The sequence below is a fragment of the Amblyraja radiata genome, chromosome 45 (genome assembly GCF_010909765.2).
Source record: "Amblyraja radiata isolate CabotCenter1 chromosome 45, sAmbRad1.1.pri, whole genome shotgun sequence".
In the NCBI taxonomy this organism is placed as follows: domain Eukaryota; kingdom Metazoa; phylum Chordata; class Chondrichthyes; order Rajiformes; family Rajidae; genus Amblyraja; species Amblyraja radiata.
The window spans coordinates 4,835,207-4,855,218 of record NC_046000.1 but is presented as its reverse complement, the minus strand read 5'-3'; the positions used below and the strand labels follow the sequence as shown (position 1 = coordinate 4,855,218).

Below are 20,012 nucleotides of genomic sequence, written 5' to 3'. Positions count from 1 at the left end.
GCATTTTCCCCTTAATATAACCAACAATCTTAACATACAGTGAGCAAAAATATATAACCAGTCAAGTCGAATAAACAACAACGATTTCATCATAGAAAATTATCATCATCATTACTTTTCCACATAATCTCTTAAATACCCAAACTTTAAACCTTCTATAATTCTTATTCCATACTTACAGTCATGGAATCATAAAACACAAGGACATGCCTTGTCCTTGTACTCAGAGATGTATTTAATTACCAGCCTGTTCCAAGGGTTAATTTTCTTTATCTTAATAGTAACCATCTTCCCGTCCGAACTATTCAAAATCCTTAACACCTCCCCCTTTACTACAGATTTACAGTATTATAATATTCTTATGCATATTTTCATTAGTTATTGAGTATTAGAATACATCCTAGGATATATTTCCTTACATTTCAGCTGTATTAGAGTTATTTAACTGTTAGTAATGACCATCGACTCCCCTATAAAGCCTTTATCCCCAGCCTCAATTAATTAATATGTTTGTTAGTCCTATTAGTATAACACTTATATGAAAGCTTAAACCTCGATTCGTAATATTAGCTTCATATAATTAGTTAATTTTTTACATTAAGTCTACATTATAATAGTTAAAGCTTTAAATTCAGTCCCTAATATCAATTCTGCTATTTTTCTTCAGCCTGTCTTTTTTTTTCTTCCATTGTTTATCTTCTAATTTTCCGTTCAAGGTGAAACCTGAACTCTGTTATTGAAAACACATTCCATTGAGATAAAAACGTCTGGTTAGTGTCTGGAGCAGGTCCGTCATCTTAATTGTAATACAGACTTTTATTAAAAGATTTAATCCTCGTCCTTCTCAATTTTCTGTACAATCTCCTGTGCGTACCTAAATGCCTGCTCCGGATACCTGAATGAACGTTGAGTTGTTTTGTAAGAAATCATCATCTTTGCCGGATAGACCACGCCGTATCTCACCCCTCGTTGTCCTTGCAAAGTATAACCTGCTTTTTTGAATTGATACCTTTTCTCCATTACTTCCCGTGGGTAGGGTTAGTCCCTGTAGAATCTCACGGTCTCTCCCTCAAATATAAGCCTTTCACCGTGTGGTATCATCTTCAGGAGTTTTTCTGGGGTTGAAATATCTATGAACTTCGCAATAATTTGTCATGGGGGAGCATTTGTTTCTCTTCGGCGGGGACCCACTCTATGAGCCACACCAATCCTCACGTTTTCCTTCAACTTAAACACCTCTTTGAGTATTTTGGAGACAAGCTCAGGCATATCAATTCCATGCTCTCGTCCCTCCTTTACTCCTATAATCCAGTTCAGTCTCCTTGATCTCGCTTTCAAATCTTGACATTTGTCCGTCAATTTAATCAATTGCTCCCGATTATCACTTGGTTCCTTTTTCAAAATCGATATTTCATGAGCCGTCTCCTTCATTTCAGTCGTAATCTCTTCTGTCAACTTGTCAGATTGTTTCGTCTCTTCAATCAACGTGTCAAATTTCTTATTATAATCTCTTTCCATACTCTCAAATTCTAGTGTTGTTCTTTGATCAAAGTCACTGAATTTCTGCTTCAGAGAAGTATACATTTCCTTTGATTCCTCCCGAGCAGTATCAATTTTCTTAGACAAGTTAACTTCCAGTTTAGAGAGATTGTTCTCCAGTGTAGTATTCATACTGGCAAACATTTCGGAGAAGTCTTTAGTGAGATCTTTAGTAAGATTAGAACTTACCGTTTGTTCCAGCTGTTTCAGCTCCTCCTTTTCTTTTGTCTCTCCTCTTGTAGCCATTTCAGATGCTGCTTGTTGGAGATTAAGCTCTTCTTCTGAGCTTTCAGTTGATTGAAGAGTTTCCAAGTCATCTTGAACCTGGAGTCTGATAGTAGCGTTCCTGGGTCCTCGTGAGTGTTTTCCTTTTCTCATCTAAAGGTCCCGTTAAACTCCGATTTTTTCCGTCGATTTCTGATGACGTCACTCCCGCGATTTCACGGGAGCTGAGCTCAATGCTGCGCCCTCACCGCAACATGGCTCCACCGGAAGTCGAATGATGACTTCTGGGATAAATTCTCTGATTTTCTTTCTTAAAATTTGACTGCTGAATTTCTCTATATTAAAATTGTCTCTTTTTATTAACAGGAAATAGTCATCAAGAGGCAGTGTGCAGCAGAACACAGCAAGAGACACAACAAGTAAGAACTTAATAATTCTCATCTTTAACATTAAAATTGTTCTTATATTTTAACAATCATTAACATTTTAAACTTTAATAAATCGTTTTGCACTATTGATGCCTGTGTGCTCTTCATCACAATGGGAACCTAATAGGCAGGGATGGCTGCTCCGTGGGAGAGCCACTAAAAGTGCATTGGGGGGAGGTTGTGGGGAGATGCACTGAATGTGTGTTAGGGAGGGGAATGGCAAGGAGCAGAGTGGGGGGGGGTGAAGGTAGGTGGGGTGATTGAGTGAACTGCCAGCATACCAGGCGTGAGTGACTGCACTGCCAGCCCACGGACCGTGAGTTAGTGAACTGCCAGCCCACCAGCCGCAAGTGACTGAACTGCCAGCCAAATAATCCATTCAGTCCATCTTTTTCCCCTTTTTACAGTCTGTCACCTGTTTTGGTCAGAATTTCTGGCAGTTTCTCAGCCGCCAGCATGCCAGGTCCAAGTGATTGTACTGCCAGCCCTCAGTGACTGAGCTGCCAACCCAAAAATCCATTCGGCCCATAAACCCCATACTAGCCGTCTGGAAAACAGTACCTTCGGACAACAACAGTGTAACAGGAAGTGCCGCACCCCCGGCCAGCAATGTTGGAAATGGTGGAGATGTGGAATATTGCACTGGTGTCCAGCCCTCCCGTGTCAAAGTCAAAGTCAAAATAGCCTTTATTGTCTTTCAGACCTTGTGGTCTGACCGAAATGTTGTTGCCTTGCAGTCCTACATATAGTAAAAATGACAAAAACACACAATAAACACAAATTAACATCCAACACAGTGAGTTCACCAGGCACCTCCTCACTGTGGTGGAAGACAACATCTTAAGTCTTTGTCTTATCCCTTCTTATTCTCCTTCTGCGCCGAGACGATCCAGGCTTCAGATGTTTTGACCCCTCCGGGTGATGGTAAGTAATGTCCGTCCCGCGGCTGAATCCAAGCTCCACAAACGGGCCGGTTCAACTCCGCTGCCCGGGGTGGGCGCAGCTGCCGAAGCTGAGGCCCTCCAGTCGAGCGGACGCAGCTGTTGTTCCGGGAGCTCCGGAGAACAGGTCACCACTTGTGACCTGCGAGCTCCCGACGATGTCGTCCACTGGGCCCGCGGTCGGGCCAGGTGGCCGCTGCCGCCGGGACACTGCCTCAGCTCCGAGGTGATGATGCTGGGTCCCAAAGGGTCCCACTTAGTCTAGTATATACATATAGCCCTCGCTCAGTTGACGTCAGGAAAGGCCTGGGAGTATAGATAGGTTTTTAGTCATGACATAACGGAGTCGATGGAGGGGGCAGTTCTGATGGGAATGGGGATGCTGCTCCACAGTCTAGGAGCTGCAACCGCAAAGGCGAGGTCGACCCTAAGCTTATGCATAGACCGCGTATTATTCAGCAGCCCAATGTCGGCCGATCTGAGGGACCTGGAGGTGGAGTGGTGGGTGAGAAGACTTTAATGTAGGAGGCAGCAAGCCCATAGAGGGCTTTGTAGACATAATGGAGGGTCTGGTAATGTATACGGAACCACGCAGGGAGCCAGTGGAGAGAGGCCAGGATTGGGGTGATGTGGTCCCTTTTTCGGGTGCCCGTCAGGAGTCTCGCTACGGCCTTTTGGACAAGCTGCAGGCAGTCTCTGTCTCTCTCTGTCACTTTCTCTCCCCATCTCTCTGTCTCTTTCCGTCTCTCTGTGTGTCTGTCTCCCTGTCTCACTCTGTCTCTCTCTCTCGCCCTGTCTCTCTGTCTCTCTTACTGGCTCTCTCTCAGTCAATTTCAATTTAAATTTTGAATTTTCAATTAAAAAAACTTTATTGGCATGATAAAATACATCATTATATTGCCAAAATATAAAACATAACATACATATTAATGTATGGTGTTATGTATGTAAGCACTGTATTCAAGTATACAGTGCGTGGATAGATATGTCCCTGTACATACACTCGCAATAGGGAGGTTTCACGGCAGTCGGTTCACGACCCATGACCTGTACTGTTGCTGCACTACGCCAAGTGCAGTACACGCGATGAACTGCAGGTAAACACTGACCATTGTTTCCAGCGGGCCCGTTAAAACCTGCCGAAATTGTCATTTTTGCGCTGTCAATAATTATGGAAATCGGGATAAGCGTGTGAGATATTTAGCCTACTTCAGAATTCCAAAATTAGGAGAAATTACGGTAGATAGAAGTGCGAGCTGAATGGACAACAACAGCCAGAGTGCTTAGCAAACATTGGCCGTTTGCTCACTGCAGTTAATCAACTGAGGCATTAATAGTGTTTTTTTTCATGAAAATATTTCTAAAAAGGTTCAGAAGTGATAAATCTGGCTGTAATTCTTTTTAAATCGCCCATGGTTCTCAAGCGTGTTTTTACATACAAAAAGAAAAACGCATCTGAAGCAAAATTTACAGCCAGATTTATCACTTCTGAGACTTTTTAGATACCAAAGGAATCAAGAAAGACCACAAATAATGCCTTACTTGATGAAATGCAGTGATCAAACGCGATAATTCCCAATATTTTTAAATCCGATATCTGCACGGCCAATGTTCGCAAAGCACTTTAGCTGCTGTTCTCCCTTCAGCTCTCGCTTCTCTTCAACTTCATTTCGCTTCACTTTTGGAATTCTAAAGTAGGGTACATGTCTCTCACACTTACCCCGATTTCCACAATTTCTTACAGCGCAAAAATTCAACATTTTGGCGGTTTATCACAGGTAGGAAAGTACGCGTTTGTTGCATTAATAACATATACCGGAGGTTACGGATGTGCTCCGGATGGATTGAGCACCTCCGTGCGTCAAGCCCTATGGCCCAGTGACCTTACGTGCAACCTCCCTATACATGGATAGATATGCCCCTGTACCTTAACTCACAATAGACCTATAGCCCTTTTTTGATTGCCGGTCATTTCCGGTCAGCGGCAAGATGGCGTCGATGACGTCATTTCTGGTTGGTGGCAAGCGGCGGGATGGTGACGTCAGGATGGCGGCAAGTGCAGTCGCCGCTGAATAATTCATGAATTTAATGCCCTGTCTGTGGTAAGTGTGTGTTTATTGGATCCTATTTAAAAGCAGTATTTTGTTTCAGCAGCAGCCTCCACAGCAAGCTTTAAAGATTTGATGTGTGTGTGTATGTAAATGTGTGTGTATGTGTGCTTGCTTGCAACGTGTTTTGTCCCGCAATTGCTTGACGTTTTTAAACGCTTGCTTGCTCCCGGTTTCAGATGGATAAAGCATGAATAAACATTTTTATTAGATCAGAACTGTGTTTAAGGTTATAATTGGCTCTCATTCTGTGGGTTTGGCTGGGTTGCACGATGGCGTCGATTACGTCACTTCTGGTTAGCGGCAAGATTGCGTCGATGCCGTCATTTCCGGTTGGTGGCAAGATGGCGCTGACTGCAAAAGACACAGCGTGCAGGCGCTGACTGCAAAAGACACAGCGTGCAGGCGCTGTTTAATAATTCAACAGAGCTGGCTGCTTTGTCTATGGTAAGCGTGTGTTTGTTGGATGTTATTTAAAGCATATTTTTGTTTCAGCAGCAGCCTCTACAGCAGGCTTTAAACGTTTGAATCGTTCGTTTTATACACTGTCTGTTTACCATGTTCTGAAGTTACTTGGCATTTTAGTATTGTCCGTGAGTGTGTTTGTGTGTTTTCTTCAGGAAATGTTGTAAAGAGTTTGTAAATTTGTTTCTGTTGGCTGTTTAAAATAAATATTTACAGAAAAGAAAATATTTGTTGTAAAGAGTTTGCAAATTTGTTTCTATTGTGTTTAAAATAAATGTTTACAGAAAATAAAATGTATATGTTGTAAAGAGTTTGCAAATTTGTTTCTCTTGGGTTTTAAAATAGTTGCAACCGTTTTCTGATAGATAAATCATGAATACACATTTTATTTGATCAGAACTTTGTTTAATTTTAAAATTGGCGCTCATTCTGTGATTTTTGCTGGGTTGCAAGAGCGTGGCTGACGTAATTTACGGTTGGTGGCAAGCAGCGGGAAGGTGACGTCAAGATGGCGGCAAGTGCAGCCGCTGCTGAATAATTCATGGCTTTGCTGCGCTGTCTCTGGTTTGTTTGTTAGATGTTATTTAAAAGCAGCATTTTGTTTCAGCAGCAGCCTCCAGACCAGGATTTAAAGATTCGTTTTACACATTGTATATTCAACACGTTTTTGCGACTCTTCCTAACAGACAAAGCAGACCAATTCTTAATGATTTGGTCACCATTTTTCGACTTCTTACAAGCATATGGTGCAACATAACTGTAGAAATTAACTGTTTCAGGATCGGCTGAAGGGTGGTCAACAATAATAAATAGCTATTTCTCCTGTTTTCTATCGCTTTTCTCTCTCTATTTTTTATCTCTTTTCTTCTTTCCTTCACTTCACTGTTCGATATCACGCACTTCTCTATTTTTCTACTATTCTCTTTCTTTTCTTCCATTTACTGCTAAAAAAAGAGGTTGTACATGAAATGTAACATGTCAATATATTAGGTATCTACAATGTACCACATTATTGTACTTCTAATCAAATAAAAATTAAATAAAACGTTCTGAAGTTACTTGGCATTTTAGTATTGTGTGTGTGTGTGAATATGTGTGTGTGAATATGTGTGTATGTGTGAATATATATATGTGTGTGTGTGAATGTGTTTGTGTGTGAATGTGCGTTTGCGTATATCTGTGTGTGTGTGTGAATATATGTGTGCGAATATATGTGTATGGTTGAGAGTGTCTGTGAATGTGTGTGTGTGTGTGTGTATGTGTGTGTGTATGAATGTGTGTGAATATGTGTGTGTGACTGAATATGTGTGTGTGTGAATGAATATGTGTGTGTGAATGAGTCTGTGTGTGCGTGTGTGAGTCTGTGTGTGAATGAGTCTGTGTGTGTGTGGATGAGTGTGTGTGTGAATGAGTCCGTGTGTGAGTGTGAATGAGTGTGTGTGTATAAGTGTGTGTGAATGAGTCTCTGTGTGTATGAGAATGTGTTTGCGAATGAGTCTGTGTGTGTGTGTGTGTGTGCGAATGAGTTTGTGTGTGAGTGTAAATGAGTGTGTGTATATATGAATGTATGAGTGTGTGTGTATGTGTGAATATGTGCGTGTATATGAGAGTGTGTGTATATGAGTCTGTATTATGAGTCTGTGTATATAAGTGTGTGAGTGTGTGTGAACGAGTATGTGTGTGTGAGTGTGTTTGTGTGAGTGCGAGTCTGTGTGAGGTGGAGGGTGTGTGTGATCAACAAAGAGTACAAATAATGTAGTGGTTCTTAGTTCAGAGCTTATTTGTTATGTTTAATAGCCTGATGGCTGTCAGGAAGAAGCTGTTCCTCAATGTAGATGTAACAGTTTTCAGTTTACAAAAGTCGGACATGACTCCAGAAGTCGGGCATCAGTCAGTTCACAAGCCGTGAGAATCAGTCAGTCCAAAGGCCATGCGTTAATCCCAAGGCAGTGAGTGAGTCCAGAGGACATGAGTAAATCACTCCCCCCCCCCTCCACTGACATCCCCCACCTCAAGACGCTGCACCCCGATTGGCTATAGGATGCACCCCCTACTGAAGCCGCCCACATCCCCTGCATGGGGGAAACCCCCCCCCTCCTCATCAGCTTCCGAGAACCCACGCCTGAAGCTGTGCCCCTCCCTTGGATGCACGACGTTTGCCACGTCTTGAGGTGGGGGATGAGTCTGTCTATGTGTATGTGTGTGTATGAGTCTCTGTGTGTGTGTGTGTGTGTGTGTGTGTGTGTGTGTGTGTGTATGAGTCTGTGTGTGTGTATGAGTCTGTGTGTTTGTGTGAATGAGTCTGTGTGTGTGTGTATGAGTGTGTCTGTGTGTATGTGTGTGTTGGTGTGTGTGTGTGTGTGAGTGAGTCTGAATGAGTATGTGCGAATTAGTGTGTGTGAATGTTTGTGTCATTGAATTTGTGTGTGCGTGAATGAGTCTGTGTGTGCGAATATGTGTGTGTGAGTGTGCGTGTGTGTGTGTGTGAATGTGTGTGGGTATGCCTCGGTGTGTGTGAATGAGTCTCTGTGTATGTGAATGTGTGTGTGTGAGCGAATCAGTCTCTGTCTGTGTTTGTGTGTGAATGAATCTGTGTGTGAGAATGTGTGTGTAAATGAGTATGTGAATGTGTGTGTAAATGAGTCTGTGTGTGAATGTGTCTGTGTGTGTGTGAATGAGTCTGTGTATGTGAGTCTGTGTTTGTGTGTGAGTGAGTGTGAGGTGGAGTGTGTGTGTGATCAACAAATTGTACAAATAATATACTTTCGTAGCTCAGAGCTTATTTATTATGTTTAATAACGTGATGGCTGTCAGGAAGAAGCTGTTCCTCAATGTAGATGTTAAAGTTTTCAGTTTACAAAAGTCGGCCGTGACTCCAGAAGTCGGGCATCAGTCCGTCCACACGCTGTGAGAGTCAGTCAGACCAAAGGCCATGAGTTAATCCCAAGGCAGTGAGTGAGTGAGTCCACAGGCCATGAGTAAGTCACTCACCATCCCCCCCTCCTCCACTGACATCCCCCACCTCAAGACGCTGCCCTTCGCCTGGCTATATGATGCACCCTCTACTGAAGCCGCCCACATCCCCTGCATGAGGACAGCCCCACCCCTTCTCATCAGCTCACGAGAACCCCCGCCTGAAGCTGTGGCCCTCCCTTGGCTGCACGACATTTGCCACCCCCCCACCCCACCCTGACAACCCCCACCTTAAAAAAAAGTTTTGCACAAATTATTCAGTGTTCATTAACAACTGAAATTGTCTTTAGGCTGCTTTTACGACATAATGTCAGGAAAAGTTAGAGGTCAAGGAGATGTGGCTGTTGCTGTAGCATCCTCTGGGATAGCAGCTACGTTAATGCCTGGTGGAAGAACTACACATTCTCGATTCAAGATACCCATCCATGTGGCCGAGGATACATTGTGCAACATCGTGAATAACCCTAACACGGCACATTTCATGAGGCAAGTGAAAGGTATTGTTTGGGATGAATGCCCAATGATTAGGCGAGAAAGCTTTGAAGCGGTGGTCAGAAATCTTCACGATGTCTTCAGCAACAATAAGCCATTTGGCAGCTTTCTTATCGTTTGTTGTGGCGATTTGCGACAACTACTTGTTGTGGTGAAAAGGGGAAATGATGCTGATGTTGAAAATACCTGCATCAAGAATTCCTACTCGTGGAGACTTTTCACCAAGTTTCAATTGCACACAAGTATGCGATTGACAGAGGGAGAAGACGACTATTCTCAATTTTTGTTGAAAGTTGAAGACATGATTTTAAAGAATGAAGACGATGAAATTGAAATCCCACAATACATGCTTCTATCAGCAGAATCACTGGAGGATTGTATTGATTTCATCTATCCCACATTTGACAATCCTGCAGAATTATTATCCAACAATTGTATCTTGGTTCCTCACAACGATACCACGAGAAGCATCAATTCTACATGCAATTCTTCACAGCAAAAGGATTTGAGAATAGGAGCAGGGAGCTTCTAATGCAGTTGTACAGGGTCTTAGTGAGACCACACCTGGAGTATTGCGTACAGTTTACGTCTCCTAATCTGAGGAAATACATTCTTGCCATATAGGGGGTACAAAGACGGTTCGCCAGGCTGATTCCTGGGATGTCATGACTTTCATATGAAGAAAGACTGGATTGACTTGGCTTGTACTCACTAAAATTTAGAAGATTGAGGGGGGATCTTATAGAAACTTACAAAATTCTTAAGGGGTTGGACAGGCTAGATGCAGGAAGATTATTCCCGATATTGGGGAAGTCCAGAACAAGGGGTCACAGTTTAAGAATAAAGGGGTAATCTTTTAGGACCGAGATGAGAAACACATTTTCACACTGAGAGTGGTGAATCTGTGGAATTCTCTGCCACAGAAGGTAGTTTGGGGCCTGTTCTTTGGCTATATTTAAGAGGGTGTTAGATGTGGCCCTTGTGGCTAAAGGTATGAGGGGGTAAACAGAGGAGGCAGGTACAGGATACTGAGATGGATGATCAGCCATGATCATATTGAATGGCGGTGAAGGCTCGAAGGGCCGAATGGCCTACTCCTTCACCTATTTTCTATGTGTCTATGTTTTCGCGCTGTATCTCTAAACTAAACTAGTGTGTGAACGGGCCATCGCTGGTCGGCACGGACTCCATCTTTACTAAGGGGGACACAAATAATCTTCCTGATGTACTAGTGGCCAGAGCATCCTGGGTGACGGAGGAACTGAAGGACATCCACATTAGGGAGGAAATGTAATTGGGTAGACTGATGGGACTGAAGGCTGATACATCCCCATGGCCTGGTGGTCTTAAGGAAGTGGCTCTCGAAATTGTGGACGCATTGGTGATAATTTTCCAATGTTCTATAGACTCAGGATCAGTTCCTGTGGATTGGAGGGTAGCTAATGTTATATCGCTTTTTAAGAAAGGCGGGAGACAGAACACGGGAAATTATAGACCAGTTAGCCTGACATCCGTGGTGGGTAAGATGATGGAGTCAATTATAAAAGATGAAATAGCCGCACATTTGGATAGCAGTAACAGGATCGGTCTGCGTCAGCATGGATTAACGAAGGGAAAATCATGCTTGACTAATCTTCTGGAATTTTTTGAGGATGTAACTAGGAAAATGGACAAGGGAGAGCCAGTGGATGTAGTGTACCTGGACTTTCAGAAAGCATTTGATAAGGTCCCACATAGGAGATTAGTGGGCAAAATTATGGCACATGATATTGGGGGTAGAGTGCTGACATGGATAGAGAAGTGGTTCGCAGACAGGAAACAAAGTGTAGGAATTAACGGGTCCCTTTCAGAATGGCAGGCAGTGACTAGTGGGGGTACCGCTAGGCTCAGTGCTGGGACCGCAGCTATTTACAATATACATCAATTATTTGGATGAAGGGATTCAAAGTAACATTAGCAAATTTGCAGATGACACAAAGCTGGATGGCAGTGTGAACTGTGAGGAGGATGCTATGAGAATGCAGGGTGACTTGGACAGGTTGGGGGAGTGGGAATATGCATGGCAGGTGCAGTTTAATGCGGATAAATGTGAGGTTATCCATTTTGGTAGCAAAAACAGGAAGGCAGATTATTATTATTTTTTAAAATATTTTTATTAGAAGTGATGTACAATAATATAACACATAGATAACATATTATATTTAATGTACAGCTTCTTATTTTCAATTTACTAGGATATAACATATATAACCATATAACAATTACGGCACGGAAACAGGCCATCTCGGCCCTACAAGTCCGTGCCTAACAACTTTTTTCCCTTAGTCCCACCTGCCTGCACCCATACCATAACCCTCCATTCCCTTCTCATCCATATGCCTATCCAATTTATTTTTAAATTATACCAACGAACCTGTCGCCACCACTTCCACTGGAAGCTCATTCCACACCGCTACCACTCTCTGAGTAAAGATGTTCCCCCTCATGTCACCCTTAAACTTCTGTCCCTTAATTCTAAAGTCATGTCCATGTAAAGGATAAAAGAAGAATAAGAAAAGCAAGAAATATATAGAGAGAGAATATTATATAGCTCGAAAAAGAAAACATGGTGATTGAAATAAGCAAAAAGAAAAGGAATAGAGGAAAGCAAACGAGAAAAGAAAAAAAAAGAGAGAAATTGAAAGGGATGTGCCTCCATATCTTTACCAACCCTTCACCCGGTCCTGAAACCGTTAATTTCTAAGGTTGTGTTGCTCCACGTGCTTGTAATAATTCGATAAATGGAGACCGAATCTTTAAGAATTTGTCGGATTTGCCTGATAGGACGAATCTCATATCTTCAAGGTGTAACATTTCTCACAAATTTGAAATTCACATTTTGAGTGTCGGTGTGGGTGCATTTTCCCAGAATTTAAGTATGTCTTTTTTGCCGTTATTACGCCAGAATTAAGTAGACATTCTTGAAACAAGGTCAGCTAACATCCGTCTTCCGTTGATCCGAAGCTAATCAGTTATGTATTGGGGTTCAATTTTATTTTAAATAATTTTGTGAAAATTCCAAAGATTTCATTCCAAATTTTATGAAGTTTTATGCAGGAGACAAAAGAGTGTACTATAGTAGCGTTTTGAGATAAGCATTTATCACAGATGGGAGCAATTTTATTCAGGTTGGTTTTCGAGTAATATAATCTATGTAACATTTGAAATTGAATTAAGTCGTGTCTTACATTAATCGAGCATTTATGTACATATAGCAAGTGTTTTTCCCATTTGTCTTTCGGAATTGTTATAGATAATTCTTGTTCCCAGTCCCTTCTAATTGCTTCTGTGGATTGTATTTCCGAATTAAAAATTATGTTATACTAATATACAAGGCAGATTATTATCTAAATGGTGTCAAGTTGGGGAAACGGGAAGTACAACGCGATCTGGGGGTCCTTGTTCATCAGTCAAGGAAGGTAAGCAGGCAGGAACAACAGGCAGTGACGTAAGCGAATGGCATGTTAGTCTTTATAACAAGATGAATTGAATATAGGAGCAAAGAGGTCCTTCTGCAGTTGTACAGGGCACTGGTGAGACAACATCTGGAGTGTTGTGTGCAGTTTTGGTCTCCAAATTTGAGGAAGGACATTCTTGCTATTGAGGGAGTGCAGCATAGATTCACAAAGTTAATTCCCGGGATGGCGGGACTGCCATATGCTGAGAGAATGGAGCGGCTGGGCTTTACGCTCTGGAGTTTAGAAGGATGAGACGGTATCTTATTGAAACATATAAGATTATTAAGGGTTTGGACACGCTAGAGGCAGGAAACATGTTCCCGATGTTGGGGGAGTCCAGAAGCAGGGGGCACAGCTTAAGAATAAGGGTTAAGCTATGTAGACCAGAGATGAGGAAACACCTTTTCACACAGAGAGTTGTGAGTCTGTGGAATTATGTGCCCCAGAGGCCGGTTCTCTGGATACTTTCAAGAGAGAGCTAGATAGGGCTCTTAAAGATAGCGGAGTCAGGGAATGTGGGGAGAAGTCAGGAACAGGGTACTGATTGTGGATGAACAGCCCTAATCACAATGAATGGCGGTGCTGGCTCGAAGGGCTGAATGGCCGAATCCTGCACCTATTGTCTATTGATTCGGTGGGCCGAATGGCATGTGTCCGCGCTGTATCTCCAACCTAGACTAAACTCAGGGCCAATTGTCTAGACGAAGTACAAGATTGCACAAATAACCAACAGGAAGGCAAGGACGTTGAAGAACAGAGGAATTGGGAGATCGCTACGACTTTGCACCAATGTGCGTGTCTTGGTTGGTCGAATAGCACGATCCCACGTGGTCAGGATGGCTTCCCTGGCTTCCCCCCAACTCCTTGGACCAGCTAGGCGATATTGGCAAGGTGTACATGGTCCAAAGAAGACATGGTAGGCAAGTCTTGGATCTCGAAGAGCAAGACTCTTGAGGTTGGGTCTGGCACCTATGAGATCGGCCAATTCATCAGCGTAAGCGATGTAGTCCACCTGGATGGTGTGGCGTTGGGATTTGACGTATCTAGAACAAAGGCAACGCTTAGCTTAGAGGGTCACCTCTTCCTATAGGAGTCTTCAGGAGATCAGAGACTTAGTGACGTCTACAGATGTGTCGTAGAAAGGATCGTATCACATGGACCTCAACATACTCTCTCTCTCTCTCTCTCTCCCTCTCTCTCTAAAGAGAGAGAGAGAGAGAGAGAGAGAGAGAGAGAGAGAGAGAGAGAGAGAGAGAGAGAAGAAAGAGAGAGAGAGAGAAGAGAGATAGAGAGAGAGAGAGAGAGAGACGACGAGAGAGGAGGAGAGAGAGATGAGAGAGAGAGAGAAAAGAGAGACGCCGATCTCGAGACTAGAGAGAGAGAGATAGCAGATGAGCGCTAAGAAAGAGAAGTCTCAGCGAAGAGATAGCGGTCTCTGCAGATCGATCTGTATGAGAGATGGAGAACCACCTGTTCTCTCGCGCGCGGCTCTAGATACAAAACATTGAGCGCCTCTCAGAGATCGCGAGAAGAGAGAGAGAGAGCAGAGAGAGAGGAGAGAGGAGAAGAGAGAGAGAGAGAGAGAGCGAGAGAGAGAGAGACGAGAGGAGAGAGAGAGAGGAGAGGAGACGAGAGAGGAGAGAGAGAGAGAGGAGAGAGAAGAAGAGAAGAGAAGGAGAAGAGAGAGAGAGAGAGAGAGAGAGACGGGAGAGGGGGAAGAGAGAAGAGAGAGAAAGAAGAGAGAGAGAGAGAGAAGAAGAGAGGATGAGAGAGCAAGAGATAAGAAAAAAGAAAGAAAGAGAAAGATACCGAAGAGAAATATCACAGCGAACGCAGCCAAGTAACTCTACCTCTCCCTCTCCCTCTCCCTACTCTCCCTCTCCCTCTCCCTCTCCCTCTCCCTCTCCCTCTCGCTCTCGCTCTCGCTCTCGCTCTCCCTCTCCCTCTCCCTCTCTCTTTTTTACCCCCCTGTCTATGACTCCACGACCCCCAGAGATGGATGGATATATAATGCTATGAATTAAGAATCCCTTTACCTGTTCGACATCTTTTCTTTCTTCTCCATTATGTCCGTGATCATATCGGTTGTCGATGGTAGTTTGACATCCCCTGAAAAATTGGAAAAATATATTAAATTATCAGTCATATTAATGATTTAGTGCTAAAGTGCGTCACGGTGGGTGGCGCAGCGGTAGAGTTGCTGCCCCACAGCGCCAGAGATCCGGGTTCCATCCCAACCACGGGTGCTGTCTGTACGGAATTTGCACGTTCTCCCTGTGAGCTGCGTGGTTTTTCTCTGGTGCTCCAGTTTCCTCCCACACTACAAAGGTGTGTAGATTATTTGGCTTCGGTAAAGATTGTAAATTGTCCCCCAGTGTGTGTAGGATAGTGTTAGTGTGCGGGGATCGCTGGTCGGCACGGACTCGGTGGGCTCTATCTTAGATAGAGCTCTTAAAGATAGCGGAGTCGGGGGATATGAGGAGAAGGCAGAAACGGGGTACTGATTGTGCATGATCAGCCATGATCACATTATCGGCACTGGGCCTGAACTCGCTGGCGTTTAGAAGAACGAGGGGAGGGGGGCGGGGGGGGGTTATTGAAACTTCACTGAATAGTGAAAGGCCTGGATAGGGTGGATGTGAAGAGGATGTTTCCCTTAGTGGGAGAGTCTAGGACCAGAGGTCACAGCCTCAGGATTAAAGGACGTTCCATCAGGAAGGGGATGAGGATGAATTTCTTTAGCCAGACGGTGGAGAATCTGTCGGATTCATTGCCACAGACGGTGGAGGAGGCCACAAGTCAGTGGATATGTTTCAGGCAGAGCAGATAGATTGTTGATCAGTGCGGGTGCCAGGGGTTATGGGGAGAATGCAGGAGAATGGGGTTAGGAGGCCACAAGTCTGTGGATATTGAATCAAGTCTTTGAATCAGCGACCACCACACACTAACACACCCGTAGAGGAAGACATCCTACCTTTGAAAACCCTTGTAGCCCAGCGAGCCTGTAGTTCTGATAAGGGCATGATGGCGCCCAGTGGTTGAATGAGGCCAATGATACAAAGAGTTGGGTGGGTGATTGCGGGCGGGAACACGAGTTTGTACAGGTCCACCTGGTTATTTTCCACCTTGACCACGGACTCATCCAGGAACGGGTATGAAAACTGATACCCCGTGGCGAAGACCACAAAGTCGATCTCTTCAACTGAGCCATCGTCGAATATGGCTGCCGTCTCGGTGAAACTCTTGACATTAGGTTTGACCAGAACTCTGCCCGAAATGATGCGGTTTGGCAGATCATCGTTGATCGTCGGGTGTTGACTGAGAATGCTGTGATCACGATAAACAATGTTTAGTTTATATATACAGCGCGGAAACAGGCCCTTCGACCCACCGAATCCGCGCCGACCAGCGGTCGCCCGTTCACACACTAGTTTAGTTTAGAGATACAGCACGGAAACAGGCCCTTCGGCCCACCCAGTCCGTGCCGACCAGTGATCGCCCGTTCACACACTAGATTAGTTTAGACATACAGCACGGAAACAGGCCCTTCCCCACCGAGTCCGCGCCAACCAACATGCCCCATCTACAGTAGTCACACCTGCTGTCCGCGTTTGACCAATATCCCTCCAAACCTGTCCTATCCACGTCCCTGTCCAAGTCTCCTGATAGTCTCTGCCTCAACTACTTCCTCCGGCAGCTCGTTCCATAGACTTAACACTCTGTTACACAATGGCTCGACGTGTCAATGGCTCTATGATCCAATAGACAACAGACAATAGACAATAGGTGCAGGAAGGGGCCATTCAATATGATCATGGCTGATCATCCACAATCAGTACCCGGTTCCTGCCTACTCCTCATATCCCCTGACTCCGTTATCTTTAAGAGTATCATGAGAACCGGCCTCCACCGCCCTCGGAGGCAGAGAATTCCACACTCACAACTCTCAGTGTGAAAAAGTGTTTCCTCATCTCCATTCTAAATGGCTTACTCCTTATTCTTAAACTGTGGTTCCTGCTTCTGGACTCCCCCGACATCGGGAACATTTCCTGCCTCTAGCGTGTCCAAACCCTTAATAATCGTATATGTCTCAAAGTGATCTCCTCTCATCCTTCTAAACTCCAGAGTGTACAAGCTCAGCCGCTCCTTTCTCTCAGCACATGACAGTCCCGCCATCCCGGGAATTAACCTTGTAAACCTACGCTGCATTCCCTCAATAGCAAGAATGTCCTTCCTCAAATTAGGGGACCAGAACAGCACACAATATTCCAGGTGTGGTCTCACTAGGGCTATGTACAACTGCAGAAGGACCTCTTTGCTCCTATACTCCTATACATTTTCTGCCACAGAATGTAGTTGAGGCCAGTTCATTGGCTACATTTAAGAAGGAGTTAGATGTGGCCCTTGTAGCTAAAGGGATCAGGGAGTATGGAGAAAAAACAGGTACCGGATACTTAGTTGGATGATCAGCCACGATCATATTAAATGGCGATGCAGGCTCGAAGGGCCGAATGGCCTACCACTGCACCTATTTTCTATGTTTCTGTGTTTCTATACCCCACTCCTCTTTGTATGAAAGTCAACAGGCGAAAACTGCACACAATACTCCAGGTGTGGGCTCTTTAGGGCCATGTACAACTGCAGTAGGACCTCCTTGCTCCGATACTCCTCTTGTTATGAGATGTAATGGATGTATGATCCTTTCCCAATGAAGATCTTACCTGTGGCCTGGTTGGAGCCCATAGTTTATATGGTTAAATCTCTTGTTCAATGATCGCTCAAAGAACCAATTCATGATGGGCTGTGGTATGAGATCCTTCAGCAATTGGAACGAACGTCGACTATAAACCATGTCACCTGGGTATCCTTGACCCCCAACTCTGTTCAACACCCAAGACCCTCTCCTGGTGCTCAGAAAAACCTGGAAGAAAAATGAATGAAATGTGGAAAGGTACAAAGTGCTGGAGTAACTCAGCGGGTCAGGCAGCATCTCTGTGGAGAACGTGGACAGGTACAAAGTGCTGGAGTAACTCAGTGGGTCAGGCAGCATCTTTGGAGAACGTGGACAGGTACAAGGTGCTGGAGTAACTCAGCGGGTCAGGCTGCATCTCTGGAGAACAAGTATTGGTGACGTTTCGGGTCGAGACAGGAAACATAGGCACATAGAAAATAGATGCACAAGTAGACTATTTGGCCCTTCGAGCCAGCGCCGCCATTCATTGTGATCATGGCTGACCATCCACAATCAGTTCCCCGTTCCTGCTTCCGGCATAGACAAATGGTCGGGAACCTTCTTCAGATCAAATAAAGACACAACGTGCTGGAGTAACTCAGCAGGCCAGGCATCCATGTTCTCCAGATATGCTGTCTGAGTTACTCCAGCATCTTGTGCATATCTTAAGACACAGAATTAATTTAGAGATACAGTGCGGAAACAGGCCCTTCTGCCCACCGAGTCCGTGCCGACCGGGAGCTGTCTGTGCGGAGTTTGCAAGTTCTCCCTGTGACTTCAAGGGTTTTCTCCGGGTTTCTCGGATTTCATCCCACGTCCCAAAGACGTGCGGGTTAGGAGGTTAATTGGCCTTCTATAAAACTGCCCCCGAGTATTTAGTGAGTGGAAATGAAAGTGCGATCAAATTGAACCAGTGAGTGAACGGGCGATCGCTGGTCGGCTAGCACGGACTGGGTGGGCCGAAGGGTCTTTTTCCGCTCTGTATCTCAGAACTAAACTAACTGAGACATTTCACAAGAATTTGTTTTCCAAGTACAAGGACCCAATTGTGTTTGCAATCAGGTAAACATTGCTCATTAACTTACAACATATAACCTTATCTCAAATATTGACTCTGGTACAAACATTGAATTCCCTGATGGAAATACAGAGATAGAAAGATTGTTGATCAGTGTGGGTGTCAGGGGTTATGGGGAGAAGGCAGGAGAATGAGGTTAGGAGCTAGGAGAATGGGGTTAGGAGATAGATCAGCCATTATTGAATGGCGGAGTAGACTCGATGGGCCGAATGGCCGAATTTTGATCCTATCACCTATGACTTTATGACCCGCTGAGTTACTCCAGCACTTTGTCTAGGCCGGAAGCAGGAACGGGGTACTGATTGTGAATGATCAGGCAAGATCATATTGAATGGCGGTGCTGGCTTGAAGGGTCGAATGGTCTACTTGTGCACCTATTTTCTATGTGTCTATGTTTCTATGTTTCCTCTCTGCCAACCGGTTTTCTATCCATGTCAGTACTCTTCTCCCAGTACCATGTGCTCTAATCTTGCAAGCTGTAACAGTCTTGCCATCCCGGGAATTAACCTGTTGAACCTACGCTGCACTCCCTCAATAGCATGAATGTCCTTCCCCAAATTAGGGGACCAAAACTGCACACAATACTCCAGGTGTGGTCTCACCAAGGCCCTGATGTTCTAGATGTTGGGGGAGTCCAGAACCAGGGGCCACACACAGTTTAAGAATAAGAGGTCGGTCTTTTAGGACTAAGATTAGGAGAAACATTTCCACCCAGAGAGTTGTGAATCTGTGGCCATTTAGGAATGAGATGAGGAGAAACTTTTCCACCCAGAGAGTTGTGAATCTGTGGCCATTTAGGACTGAGATGAGGATAAACCTTTCCACCCAGAGAGTTGTGAATCGGTGGGATTATCTGCCACAGAATGCAGTGGAGGCCAATTCATTGGATGTTTTCAAGAGAGAGTTAGATTTAGCTCTTGGGGCTAACGGGATCAAGGGATATGTGGAGAAGGCAATCCATTGATTGTGGATGATGAGCCATGATCACAGTTGGCTGGAAGGGCCGAATGGCCGACTCCTGCACCTATTGTCTATGTTTCGATGGTTCGATGCATGGGTACCTTTAACTAGGCCGTATCCCTCATTTTGTTACGCACCTGTTTTGCAATTTTGCTGATTTCGACGGAAATATCCGTTCCAGAATTCCCGATCCCAATCACAACGACATTCTTTCCTTCAAATAATTGAGGATCCTTGTATTCCTTGCTGTGGATATATCGGCCTTTGAAAGATGTTATGCCTGGAATAATCCGAGAATATTGAGAACATCAGTGGTTGAGTCACAGTTTGATACAGTGTGGAAACAGGCCCTTCAGCCCCTACCGGCCAACCTACGCTGGGCTCCCTCAATAGCAAGAATGTCCTTCCTCAAATTAGGAGACCAATACTGCACACAATACTCCAGGTGTGGTCTCACTAGAGCTCTGTACAACTGCAAAAGGCCCTCTTTGCCCCTATACTCAACTCATCTTGTTATGAAGGCCAACATGCCAACACTGCACACAATAATCCAGGTGTGGTCTCACCAGGGCCC

At 44.5% G+C, this 20,012-nt stretch overlaps 1 protein-coding gene across 1 annotated transcript in view; it reads right to left on the bottom strand.

Moving 5' to 3' along the window:
• Positions 1 to 13,335: 13,335 nt before the first annotated feature.
• LOC116968635 (dimethylaniline monooxygenase [N-oxide-forming] 5-like) overlaps positions 13,336 to 20,012 on the bottom strand; it is a 16,043-nt gene continuing 9,366 nt past the window's right edge. The window contains exons 5-9 of the mRNA XM_033015399.1: positions 19,576 to 19,718; positions 17,390 to 17,589; positions 15,643 to 15,995; positions 14,705 to 14,777; positions 13,336 to 13,711 (exon numbers count right to left, since the gene is read on the bottom strand). Of these exons, the coding sequence (XP_032871290.1) occupies positions 13,366 to 13,711; positions 14,705 to 14,777; positions 15,643 to 15,995; positions 17,390 to 17,589; positions 19,576 to 19,718 (1,115 nt within the window). The 3' untranslated portion in view covers positions 13,336 to 13,365. The remainder of the gene's footprint in view (positions 13,712 to 14,704; positions 14,778 to 15,642; positions 15,996 to 17,389; positions 17,590 to 19,575; positions 19,719 to 20,012) is intronic.